We start from the raw sequence: 12807 nt of genomic DNA on the forward strand, positions 1-12807 counted from the left end.
GCCAACTAATTATATAAATAGGGTGATATGTGCTTTGCACTCAACAGAGAAGTGACCAAATGAGCATTAATATACAATGTTAATGCACATTAAAATCAAATACTGCACTCGAGATTTAGTAGTAATGATGGTACCATATACTTTAAAATTAAAGCACCAAACATTTTTACATATTTTGATATTCTAGGTATTACATATAAGTCTACTTGATGGAAGAAAAACAGAAAGGTCCTCTTTAATGAGTGTATTGGTAGACACTGCAAACTCTATTTCCCTATGTTGACAATCTTTTTAGTTCTGTCAAGGTATCAAAGTTGTTTTAAGCTGTAGTCTAAAGTATTTCTTTTTAAGATATGCTAAGGTAATAAACAAGGTAAACATCTGACAAAAAATGGCAAAGATTAAAATCACATTAATGCCTGTTTTCATTTCCCAAAGGACTGTTAAAAAGTGTATTCATTAGAAATAGTAAGGAATATTATTTTTATTTTGAAAATAATTTGTCTTCAAAGGAATTACATGAAAAGAACAGCCTTTATTTTTCTCTAAATTAAGGACCTCTTGAAATCATTAATCAATTATGAATTCTCAACAAGAAATACACTTAATATACTCAATTATTAGCTTAATCTAAAGACATTTTAAAAATAGAATGGAGAGCACTTAAAAGTACCAATATAAACATTGATTCATGAAATTCTGCTTCTTAATAAATCAAAATATAAAGATTCTTCTTCATGTTACAAAAATCTAAAAATGAATTTTTGTTAGTTTTGACAATGAAAAACTGTTACATGATATTGCAGATTACCATATTCCCTTTTATCATATTAGTGTGGAAAAAGAGAACTAATATAAAGGGTATATATTGTTTGTAGGATGGATGACTTGAGGTATCATGAATCCATTCTGCAGTGATATCATAACCTGACTCCTTAATACTAGTTTTTTTTTTCTTTTGGTGTAGAAGCACGCTATAGGGAAGAAAAAGAACTTGTGATTCACTTTAATTCATTTAACACACTAGAAATAAGTTTAGGTAAATAGCAATAAATGCAAACAAAAAGGATACCTCAGAAGTTTCCCAAAGAGCACAGATTAAATGACAAATAAGACTTGCAGTGGGAAGGAAGGGGATATGGATTGTAACGATTGTATATAAAACAGAGATGAAGGTGGGTGCCTGACTGGCTCAATCAGTTAAGTGTCTGCCTTTGGCTCATATCATGATCCAGGGTCCTGAGATTAAGTGCCACACTGGGCTCCCTCCTCTTCAGGGAGTCTGCTTCTACCTCTGCCTCTCCTCCCACTCATTCTCTTAATCTCTCTCTTTCTCAAATAAATAAATAAAATCCTTTAAGAATATAAATATGAAGGCATAATAATACAGAAGTAGTGAGTCTCCAGCTTGTTATAGCTATGAGAATTGGACTAGGCTTAATGTCTTTTGAACTCAAACAAAATGAAGGTCTGCTATTAAGTTCTACCAAATGTATACATAGATTTGATTTTGGAAGGTCTTTTTTCAAACTATATTGACTAAATGAGTTGGGTTCTGATTGTATTTAGACAACTTTAAAGCACAGACACTTGCAACTTTAATTAAAACAACAATGCACCCATTCCAACACAGTTGTACTCATCATAAAGTTATACTTAAAGGTACTACATCAACCAATAATAATAAAGTTTAATTGTGTATATATATATATATATATATTTTAATTGGATACCTTATTTAAGTTATAGGGTGAACTGTGTGATATGTGAATTGTATCTCAATAAAACTATTTAAAAAGAAAATAAAAACAATATCAGATGAAAAGCAAGATGGCGGAGGAGTAGGAGACCTAAATTGTGTCTGGTCTCAGCTAGATAGTTATCAAAACTTCTGAACATCTATAAACTCAACAGGAGATTGAAGAAAAGAATTAGCAGCAATTCTGAGAACAGAAAAACAACCACTTTCTGGAAGGGAGGACCTTGCAGAGACAGGAATTCAAGGTGATATTTGGGAAGACAGACTGCAGGGGGTAAGTAGCCTCCATCAGCTGGCTACCGGCAAGTGACAGAACAGTGAAGCACAAAATCAGAACTTTTAGAAGTCTGCTCTGTAGAGGGACATTGCTCTAGTGGCTGAGCCAGGGGGTACTCTTGCAGGGACATTGTGGTCATAGGACTCTTGGGGTCACAGAAAGACTGGGGATAACTGAGTGTGGCAGAGCTCCTAAGTATCAGAGTGGAGAAACTGGCTGCAAAAATGGACATGAGGAGTGGGCTCTCAGCTCGGGGTTGCCATAAACAATGATCTACAGCACAGCTGGGCCACTACTCTTGAGCAGGGATCAAAAAAGTGGCAGATCCGGTGAGACTCCCTTTCCTCCCTTAGTAAGAGCAGCATGAGAGCACACCACAGGAATCTACTTGGTTTGGAGACTCCAAACAGGATCATATGCCAGAGACAGAAATGCTCGGTCATAGGCTAGGTGCTTACGGAGTGAGGCTTGAGACCAGGGAGATAGGAGTGATTGCTTTTCTCTGAGGGCCGACTGAGGAGTGGGGCCCCGAGTTCTCAGCTCCTCCAGGGCCAGAGATTAGGAGACCACAATTTTCATTCCCATCCTCCAAAGCTATAGGGAAAGCCTTCAGGGAACAAAAGCTACTGAGAGCAAACCCGAGCAGATTACTTAGCCAGGTCCCTGGCAAGGGTGGTGCAATTCTGCCTTGGGCAAAGATATTTGAGAATCACTGCAACAGGCCCTCTCCCAGAAGATCAGCAAAAACATCCAGCTAAGACCAAGTTTGCTGATCAATGAGAACTGCAAAATTCTAGCACTAGGGGAATATAGCACATAGAATTCATGGCCTTTTTCCCACGATTCTTTAGTCTTTCAAAGTTAACATTTTAATTCAGTTTTTTCTATTCTTTTTGAATTTTTCTTCTTTCCTTTTTCAACATCTTATAAATTTTTTTTTTAAAAATCTCTTAAAATTTTCCTTTTTACGGTCATATTCTATCCCTTCATCTTATTTAACCTTATTTTTTAAGCATATATATAAGTTTTTCTTTCTTTAAAATTTTGGGATACAGTTTCTTCTAACAGACCAAAATGTACCCTAAATCTAGTGTATGGCCTTGTTCCAGTCTCCTATCTGATCACATTCTTTCTTTTTCTTTTTAAAAATTTTTTCCTTTCTTTTTTCAACCAACTTCTTATCTTATCAATTCCTTTTTTAAAATCTTTTTTAATTTTCATCTTTACAGTCATATTCCATCCCTTCATCATATTTACCCTTATTTTTGTATATATGTTTTTCTATCCTTAAAATTTTGGGAGGCAGTTCCTCCTAAAAGACCAAAATACACATAAAATCTAGTGTGTGGATCTGCTCCATTCACCAGCCAAATCATGTTCTCCCCCGCTTTTCCCCCCCAGTTTCGGGTCTCTCCTGATTTGTTTAGTGTATATTTTTCGGGGTCATTGTTACCCTTTTAGCATTTTTGTTCTCTCATTCATCTGTCCTTCAGGACAAAATGACAAAACAGAAAAATTCACTTCAAAAAAAAAAAAAAAAAAAAAAAAGGGGGGGAAGAACAGTGGGGGAAAAAATTTTAAAAAAAAAAAAAAAAAAAAAAAAAACAAGAGTCAGTACTACCTGGCAGGGACCTAATCAATATGGACATTGGTAAGATGTCAGAACTAGAGTCCAGAATGATGATTATAAAGATACTAGCTGGACCTGAAAAAAGCATAGAAGATAATAGAGAATTCCTTTCTAGGGAAATAAAAGAACTAGAATCTAACCAATTCAAAATCAAAAAGGCTATTAATGAGGTACAATAAAAAAATGGAGGCTCTAACTGCTAGGATAAATAAGGGAAAAGAGAGATTAGTGATATAGAAGACCAAATGATGGAGAATAAGCTAAGAAAAAGAGAGATAAACAACTACTGGATCATAAGGGAAGAATTCGAGATAAGTAATACCATAGACAATCAATATTAGAATAATTGGGATCCCAGAAGAAGAAGAAAGAGAAAGGCAGAAGGTATACTGGAGTAAATCATAGAGAGAACTTCCTTAATTTGGGTAAGAAAACAGGCATCAAAATCCAGGAGGCACAGAGAAGTCCCCTCAAAATCAATAAAAATAGGTACACACCCCATCATCTAACAGTAAAACTTACAAGTCTCCGAGACAAAGAAAATCCTGAAAGCAGCTCCAGGGGCAGGAGGTCTTTAACCCACCATGGCAGAAATACTAGATTGGCAGCAGACCTATCCACAGAGACCTGGAAGGCCAGAAATGACAGGCCTGATATATTCAGAGCACTAAATGAGGAAGATTATGCGGCCAAGAATACTATATCCAGCTAGGCTGTCATTTAAAATAGAAGGAGAGATAAAAAGCTTCTAGACAAACAAAATTAAATGAATTTGCAAACACCAAACCAGCTCTACAGGAAATATTGAAAGGGGTCCTCTAAGAAAAGAGGGAGCCTTAAGAAACGTCGACCAGAAAGGAAGAGAGACCATATACAGTAACAGTCACCTTACAAGCAATACAATGGCACTAAATCCATTATCTTTCAATAGTTATCCTGAATGTAAATGGGCTAAATGCCCCAATCAAAAGAAACAGGGTACCAGATTGGATGAAACAAAAACAAGGACCATCAATATGCTATCTGCAAGGGACCCATTTTAGACCCATATACACCTCCAGATTTAAAGTGAACGAGTGGAACACCATTAATCATGCTAATGGACATCAAAAGAAAGCTGGGGGTAACACTCCTTGTATCAGACAAATTAGATTTTAAACCAAAAACTGTAATAAGAGATGAGAAAGGACACTATATCATACTTAAAGGGTCTATCCAACAAGAAGATCAAATAATTTTAAATATCTATGCCCCTAACATGGGAGCAGCAATTAAATAAGCCAATTAATAACAAAATCAAAGAAACACATCGACAGTAAAAGAATAATAGTAGGGGACTTTAACAACCCATCACTGAAATGGACAGATCATCTAAGTGAAAGATCAACAAAGAAATAAAGTCTTTAAATGACACACTGGACCAAATGGATTTCACAGATTTATTCAGAACATTCCATCCCAAATCAACAGAATACACATTCTTCCCTAGTGCACGGGGAACATTCTCCACAACAGATCTTGTCCTGGGTCACAAATCAGGTCTCAATCGTACCAGATGATTGGGATCATTCCCATATTTTTGACCACAATGCTTTGAAACTAGAACTCAATCATGAGAGGAAAGTTACAAAGAACGCAAATACATGGAGGCTAAAGAGCATCCTACTAAGGAATCAATGGGTCAACCAGGAAATTAAAGAAGAATTTTTAAAAAATCATGGAAACAAATGAAAATGAAAACACAACTGTTGAAAATCTTTGAGATGTAGCATTACAGCCTTTCTCAAGAAACAAGAAAGGTCTCAAATACACAACCTAACCCTATACCTAAAGGAGCTGGAGAAAGAACAGCAAATAAAGCCTAAACCTAGGAGAAGAAGAGAAATAAAAAAGATCATAGCAGATATTAATGAAATAGAAACCAAAAGAACAGTAAACAGATCAACGAAACTAGGAGTTGGTTCTTTGAAAGAATTAATAAGATTGATAAACCCCTGACCAGACTTATCCAAAAGAAAAGAGAAAGGATCGAAATTAGTAAAATTATGAACCAAAGAGGAGATATCACAACCAACATCAAAGAAATACAAGCAATTAAAAGAACACATTATGAGCAACTATATGCAAGCAAACTAGACAATCTGAAAGAAATGAATGCATTACTAGAGACGTATAAACTATCAAAACTGAGCCAGGAAGAAATAGAAAACCTGAACAGACCTATAAATCAAATATCTCCCAAGAAATAAGAGCCCAGGGCCAGACGACTTCCTAGGGGAATTCTACTAAACATTTAAAGAAGAATTAATACCCATTCTCCTGAAACTGTTCCAAAAAATAGAAATGGAAGGGAAACTTCTAAACCCATTTTACGAGGCCAGCATTATCTTGATCCTAATACCAGACAAAGACCACATCAAAAAGGAGAATTACAGACTAATATCCCTGATGAACACAGATGCAAAAATTCTCACCAAAATACTAGCCAGGAGGATCTAATAGTACATTAAAAGGATTATTCACCATGATCAAGTGGGATTTATACCTGGGCTGCAAGGTTAGTTCAACAAATGCAAATTAATCAATGTGATACCATACATCAATAAAAGAAAGGACAAGAACTCTCAATAGATGCAGAAAAAGCATTTAACAAAGTACAGCATCCTTTCTTGATCAAAACTCTTCACAGTGTGGGGACAGAAGGTACATACCTCAATATCCTTAAAGCCATCTACGAAAAACCCACAGTGAATATTGTTCTCAATGGGGAAAAACTGAAGAGTTTTTCCACTAAGGTCAAGAACATGGCAAGGATGTCCACTATCACCACTGCTATTTCATACAGAACTAGAAGTCATAGCCTCAGCAATCAGACAATAGAAAGAAATAAAAGGCATCTGAATTGGCAAAGAAATCAAACTCACTGTCTGCAGATGATATGATACTTTATGTGGAAAACCCAGAAGACTCCACTCCAAAAGTGCTAGAACTCATCCAGGAATTCCATAAAATGTCAGGATATAAAATCAATGCACAGAAATCAATGTATAAAATCTATATACCAACAAGAAGACAGAAGAAAGAGAAATTAAGGAGTTGATCTCAATCACAATTGCATGAAAACCATAAGATACCTAGGAATAAATCTAACCAAAGAGGCAAAGAATCTGTACTCAGAAAACTATAGAATACTCATGAAAGAAATTGAGGAAGACACAGAGAAATGGAAAAACATTCCATGCTCATGGATTGGAAGAACAAATATTGTGAAAATGTCTACACCACCAAAAGCAATATATACATTTAATGCAATCTTTATCGAAATACCATCAACTTTTTTCAAAGAAATGGAACAAATAATTCTAAAATTTACATGGAAGCAGAAAAGACCCGGAAGAGCCAGAGGAATGTTGAAAAAGAAAACCAAAGCTGGTGGCATCACCATCATTTAAAGCCTTTATTTCTAATTCTGGACTTCAAGCTCTATTACAAAGCTGTAATCATCAAGACAGTATGGTACTGGCACAAAAACAGACTCATTGATGAATAGAATGGAATAGAGAGCCCAGAAATGGACCCTCAATGCTATGATGAACTAATCTTTGACCAGGCAGGAAAAAAATGTCCAATGGACAAAAGACAGTGTCTTCAACAAATAGTGTTGGGACATGCAGAAGTCACATGAAATGTGGACTAAACTGGACCATTTTCTTATACCACACACAAAAATAGACTCAAATGGATGAAAGACCTGAATGTGAGACAGGAATCCACCAAAAATCCTTGAGGAGAACACAGGTAGCTACCTGTTCAACCTCAGCCGCAGCAACTTCTTCCTAGAAACATTGCCAAAGGCAAGGGAAGCAAGAACAAAAATGAACTATTGGGACTTCAAGATAAAAAGCTTTTGCACAGCAAAGGAAACAGTCAACAAAACCAAAAGATAATTGACAGAATGGGAGAAGATATTTGCAAATGACATCTCAGATAAGGGGCTAGTAGCCAAAATCTATAAAGAACTTGTCAAACTCAACCCCCAAAGAACAAATAATATAATCAAGAAATGGGCAGAGGACATGAACAGACATTTCTGCAAAGAAGACATCCAGATGGACACAGACACATGAAAAAATGCTCCATATCACTAGGCATCAGGGAAATACAAATCAAAACCACAATGAGATTCCACATCACAGAAGTTAGAATGGCTAAAATTAACAAGTCAGGAAATGATAGATGTTGGTGAGGATGCGGAGAAAGGGGAACCCTCCTACACTGTCCGTGGGAATGCAAGCTGGTGCATCCACTCTGGAAAACAATATGGAGGTTCCTCAAAAAGTTGAAAACAGAGCTACCCTACAAGCAATTGTACTACTGGGTATTTACCCCAAAGATACAAATGTAGTGATCTGAAGTGGTACGTGCACCTTAATGTTTATAGCAGCAATGTCCACAATAGCCAATCCACAGAAAGAGCCTTGATGTCCATCAACATTTGAATGGATAAAGAAGATGTGGTATATATACACAATGGAATATTATGCAGCCATCAAAAACTGAAATCTTGGCATTTGCAACGATGTAGAACTAGAGGGTATCATGCTAAGTGAAATAAGTCAATCGGAGAAAGACAATTATCGTATGATCTCACTGATTTGAAGCATTTGAGAAACAATACAGAGAATCAAAGGGGAAGGGAGGGAAAATGAAAGAAGATGAAACCAGAGAGGGAGACAAACCATAAGAGACTCTAAGTCTCAGGAAACAAACTGAAGATTGCTCTAGGGGAGGTGAGGTGGGAGGGATGGGGTAGCTGGGTGATGGACATTGGGGAGGGTATGTGCTATGTTAAGCGCTGTGATCTGTGTAAGACTGATGAATCACAGACCTGTACCCCTGAAACAAATAATACATTATATTTTAATAAAAAAATAATAAAAACAAACACACAAATTAAACAACAAACATCAACAACAATATCAATGATTCAAGTTACAATTCAATATGTTACCTGTATGGGGAGGATGTCTCTCTGGTAGAATCAGATGTTGAAAGTTGATAATACATACAGCCTCAGCTCCTAACCATCTATCAGACACTGCTCGGATGTAGTATTGGGAAGGCAAAGGCTCAAAAATAGGGATTGTAAATACCAGAAGTTGAGCTTCTTTACTAATGACCTAATGTGAAATAAAGTCTCAAGTGAATATGAATATTCTGATATCATAAAGGACCTCTTAGTCTAGTGTTAAGAAAATGCTATCTACACCAATAGGTACTAAACAAGAAAATATGTTGGGTTTCTAAATAGCTGAGATAGGGGCACCTAGATGGCTCAGTCGTTAAGCGGCTGCCTTCAACTCAGGTCATGATCCCAGGGTCCTGCGTCCTGGGATCAAGCCCAACATTGGGCTCCCCATTCAGTGGGAAGCCTGCTTCTCCCTCTCCCACTCCCCGTGCTTGTGTTTCCTCTCTCACTGTTTGTCTGTCAAATAAATAAATATAAATAAAATCTTAAATAAATAAATAAGTAGCTGAGATATTCAGGCACTTCAGAAATTTATATGTAGTTCCCTTCTGAGGATATCTGATATTGTAGAAAGTAAAATTTATATATAATTTATATTATTGATATATGTATATCATCATGTACTAACATTACCAGTTTGACTATCAGAATTTCCTAAATTTCTATTCATTAAATTATTTAACTTCATGATTTTTACCAATTCACTTAACATTTTTCTTTAAATTTTACCATGACCTAAAGTGGAATAACAGAACTTAGCATAAATAGAAGGTAATCATGAAAAGAAACATCCTGTGAAATTCTACTACTGTCTACCCAAGGTTCCCTGCCTAAAACTTGTTTTCTCTTTGATAAAAAGAGAAATCATGGATGAAGCATCACAGTTAAAGATATGCTAGTATCAAATTAAGTTTTTCTTTTAGGATTTATGGAAAATATTTTAAAATGCTCTTTTCATAATGTGAGTCAATATTCTGTAGTAATTTTTGTAACATCTAAAGTATTAGTTTTTATTTATTTAATTTTATTTATCCATTACATTATTTATCCCATCCATCGGACATATTTCACTCCTGTGCAGGTCACGCCTTGAACCATGATAAAGATTACAATTAACTTTCTCAACCTAGGATCACACTGAATATATGAATATAATAACATGCAATTCCTGTTACCTTTAAAACCAAACAGAAACATAAAAAAAAAAAAATAAAGCTTTAAGGGCACTAAGAAATTATAAAGAAATAGGTAAAAACAGAAATTATTTAGTTTATGTTTTCTTTTTTTTGATAGCAACATAATAATAGACACACCCATGTTTACCTGTTTTTTCAGAACTAGAAAATACTCTGAATGATAAATATGATCATTTGTAGGATCTTCTACCCAAATCCACCAAGGTTCTCCTACTGTCCCATGGACCTAGAGGAAAAATAATATTCTAATACTAAGTATATTTTAACTCAAGTAAGGGATATTGTTGTTTACAAATCCAGCACCTATTCTGTTTCTAACAGCATTACTAATATATAATTTACATTAAAAAGGTTACTCACTTAAAGTATACATTTCAATGGTTTTTATAAAGCTTTTACAACCATCTCTATAATCTTATTTAAGAATTACCCCCAAAAAGAAACCTTGCACCCATCTCCAGTCATTACTTATCTTTCTCCATTGTCCCAACTTCCAAGCTTGACAACAACAATCTATTTTATAAAGATTTGCTTGTAGTGGAGATTTTATATAAATGGAATAATATAATATGTGGCCCTCTGTGACTGGCTTTTTTCATTTACCATGTTCTCAAGGTTCATTCATGTTCTATCATGTAACAGTACTTCATTCTTTTTCACTAACAAATAATATTCCATCGGAGAGATAGATATACTGTATTTTATACTCATTCTTCTCCCTCTTTTTTTTTTTTCTTCCTAACAAAGCCCAGTATTGTTAAGTGTTCATCTCTCTATTATGTGACTCAGGAAAAGGTGACCTTGTCTCTCAGAATGATTTTGGATAGCCCAAGCCAATCAGCTTATAGTATCCCCCTTATAACAAACAGCTTGTGGTAAGGGATAGGCACATGGCCAATTCTATTTCAATCAGACTGAGGAAAAGTCTTATGGTTCATGCTCTGGGTTGATGAAGTAGGGGTGTGTTCACCTTTCCCTGTTAAACGTGAACAAGGAAGCACAGAAAAAATTTGGAAAGTAGCCAAGAGTGTCAGGACAGCAAAAAGATGGGCCCTAAATGATGGCATTAAATACATTAAATTACCTCTGGGGCCTATTCTACTGGTGGACATTTTATTGTGGAAGATAATATATTTTTTTGCATAAGTCCCTTTGAGATAAGTCAGGTTTTCTATTCTTGCAGCCAATAGCATTCTAACTGAGCTCAAGTTAACACTTTACACAAACGATTAAGTACTCTATCTTACTGATGAATTAAATCAAACTGTGGAAGATTTTTTTATGGATACTGACAGAAGAAAACTGTGAAAAAAGGCAAATAAAACTTTTATGGATTTTAAAAACCCTCTATTATAAATATAAATGAAATATGAGTATGGCTTAACTAATTTTACATTTTATGTAAAATTTAATGTTTACAGAAATATTAAATATAATTTTATATCATTTAGCTCTCACAGAATTTGTGAGAAAGATAATTATTATTATTATTATGCATGTTTACAGAGAAGAAAGCTGAAGAAATTACTGGTTAGGACAGTTTAAGACCAGTGGTAGATTTAAGACTATGGCTGGTTAATTTTTAAGCACATTGATGAATAAAATTAATTCATATTAAAGATATATTAATAATGACAGGTAATGTAGAAGACATTTACTTATACGAAATCAGAAACTTAAAATAACCATGTAAAGAAGGTACTGCTATTACAATTACGGATTTCCTTGTCTTCCTCCACTGGCTTCTTGAAAGAAAGGATTGAGACTTACTTTTGTATCTACAATCACTACTTTTACTGGAGTCTTTGTACAGCAACTGCTGCAAAGACAGACCTTAAAAAATAGAATAGAAAGAGGATCCAGAGTAGAACTTCATATATGTGTGTGTACACGTTAAATACATATATGATTTCATATATATGATATATGGAAAAATGAAGCTAAAATATAAAATATGGTCGATCCTTGCACATATTTTCATAAATGATTATATTCTGAAATAGTTATGTATGGGAATACCAGGGTGGGAAGGGTGTCACAACCAGATGTGATGAATTATAGTTACCATAACGTCTAAGATTTAGAAAGAATAGAAAGGGTAAACACAGAAACAGGAATGTGATAGGTGCCAAGGAAGGACATTTTCAAGAAAGACAATGTATAGTGCTGAATATTCAGAGAACTAAGGAAAATAACAGCAAAAGTCATTATTATGGCAACCAGTTAGGTTTTGGTGATCACTGAGAAAGTAGTCTCAGCAGGAAAGAAACTGGTGACCAGGAGGAAAACATAGAATACTCTTTCTACATATCTAATGGAAAATAGAAGAGGAGACTGATAATTTGAGAAATATTAGGATTTTAAAAGGGCTCTTTTACCACAAAGAATCTTGACTTTTTAGTAGGATAAAATGACAGAGTAAGTAGAGCTGGCAAAAATGAAGATAACAAAATTAAAGAAGACAGAATTAAGCAAAGTCTTTATGAAAGTGAATCCACTAAACTATTGTTCAATGTTGAACTTTCAGGGTACCTAAGATGTTATGAAGAGGTCTCATTGGTTGCCATTTTAATATATTATATCATATTTTTCTTCAGGATGGTAGTAAATATTACTACAATGCTTTAAATGAATCTTCAATATATATTCTTTTTAGAGTTTTCTATTATGTCTTAAGGACAGATGTAAGGAGGTATAGTCGAACCTGCAGTACAGACATTTTTACTGACCACTGATATAGATATTTTCCACTTTTACCTGATCATTCCAAGTAAAATCAGGACAGATGCTCAGTGTCACTCGGAGGACAGTCCGTGTGATGGGCTGAATGGATGCTTCCATTGTAACAGAAGGAATCTGATGAACACACTGTTTGACCTTGAGCCCAATATTCACATGATGCAGCATGTGACCTGT

The 12807-nt window shown here is 35.0% G+C and overlaps 1 protein-coding gene across 1 annotated transcript in view; it reads right to left on the reverse strand.

The window, feature by feature from the left end:
• Positions 1-12807, reverse strand: part of ASCC3 (activating signal cointegrator 1 complex subunit 3) — a 336478-nt gene that overhangs the window by 110990 nt on the left and 212681 nt on the right. Inside the window, exons 22-24 of the mRNA XM_059401113.1 lie at positions 12649-12803; positions 10019-10117; positions 8678-8846 (exon numbers count right to left, since the gene is read on the reverse strand). Of these exons, the coding sequence (XP_059257096.1) occupies positions 8678-8846; positions 10019-10117; positions 12649-12803 (423 nt within the window). The remainder of the gene's footprint in view (positions 1-8677; positions 8847-10018; positions 10118-12648; positions 12804-12807) is intronic.

This window comes from Mustela nigripes, chromosome 5, assembly GCF_022355385.1.
Source record: "Mustela nigripes isolate SB6536 chromosome 5, MUSNIG.SB6536, whole genome shotgun sequence".
Taxonomy (NCBI): domain Eukaryota; kingdom Metazoa; phylum Chordata; class Mammalia; order Carnivora; family Mustelidae; genus Mustela; species Mustela nigripes.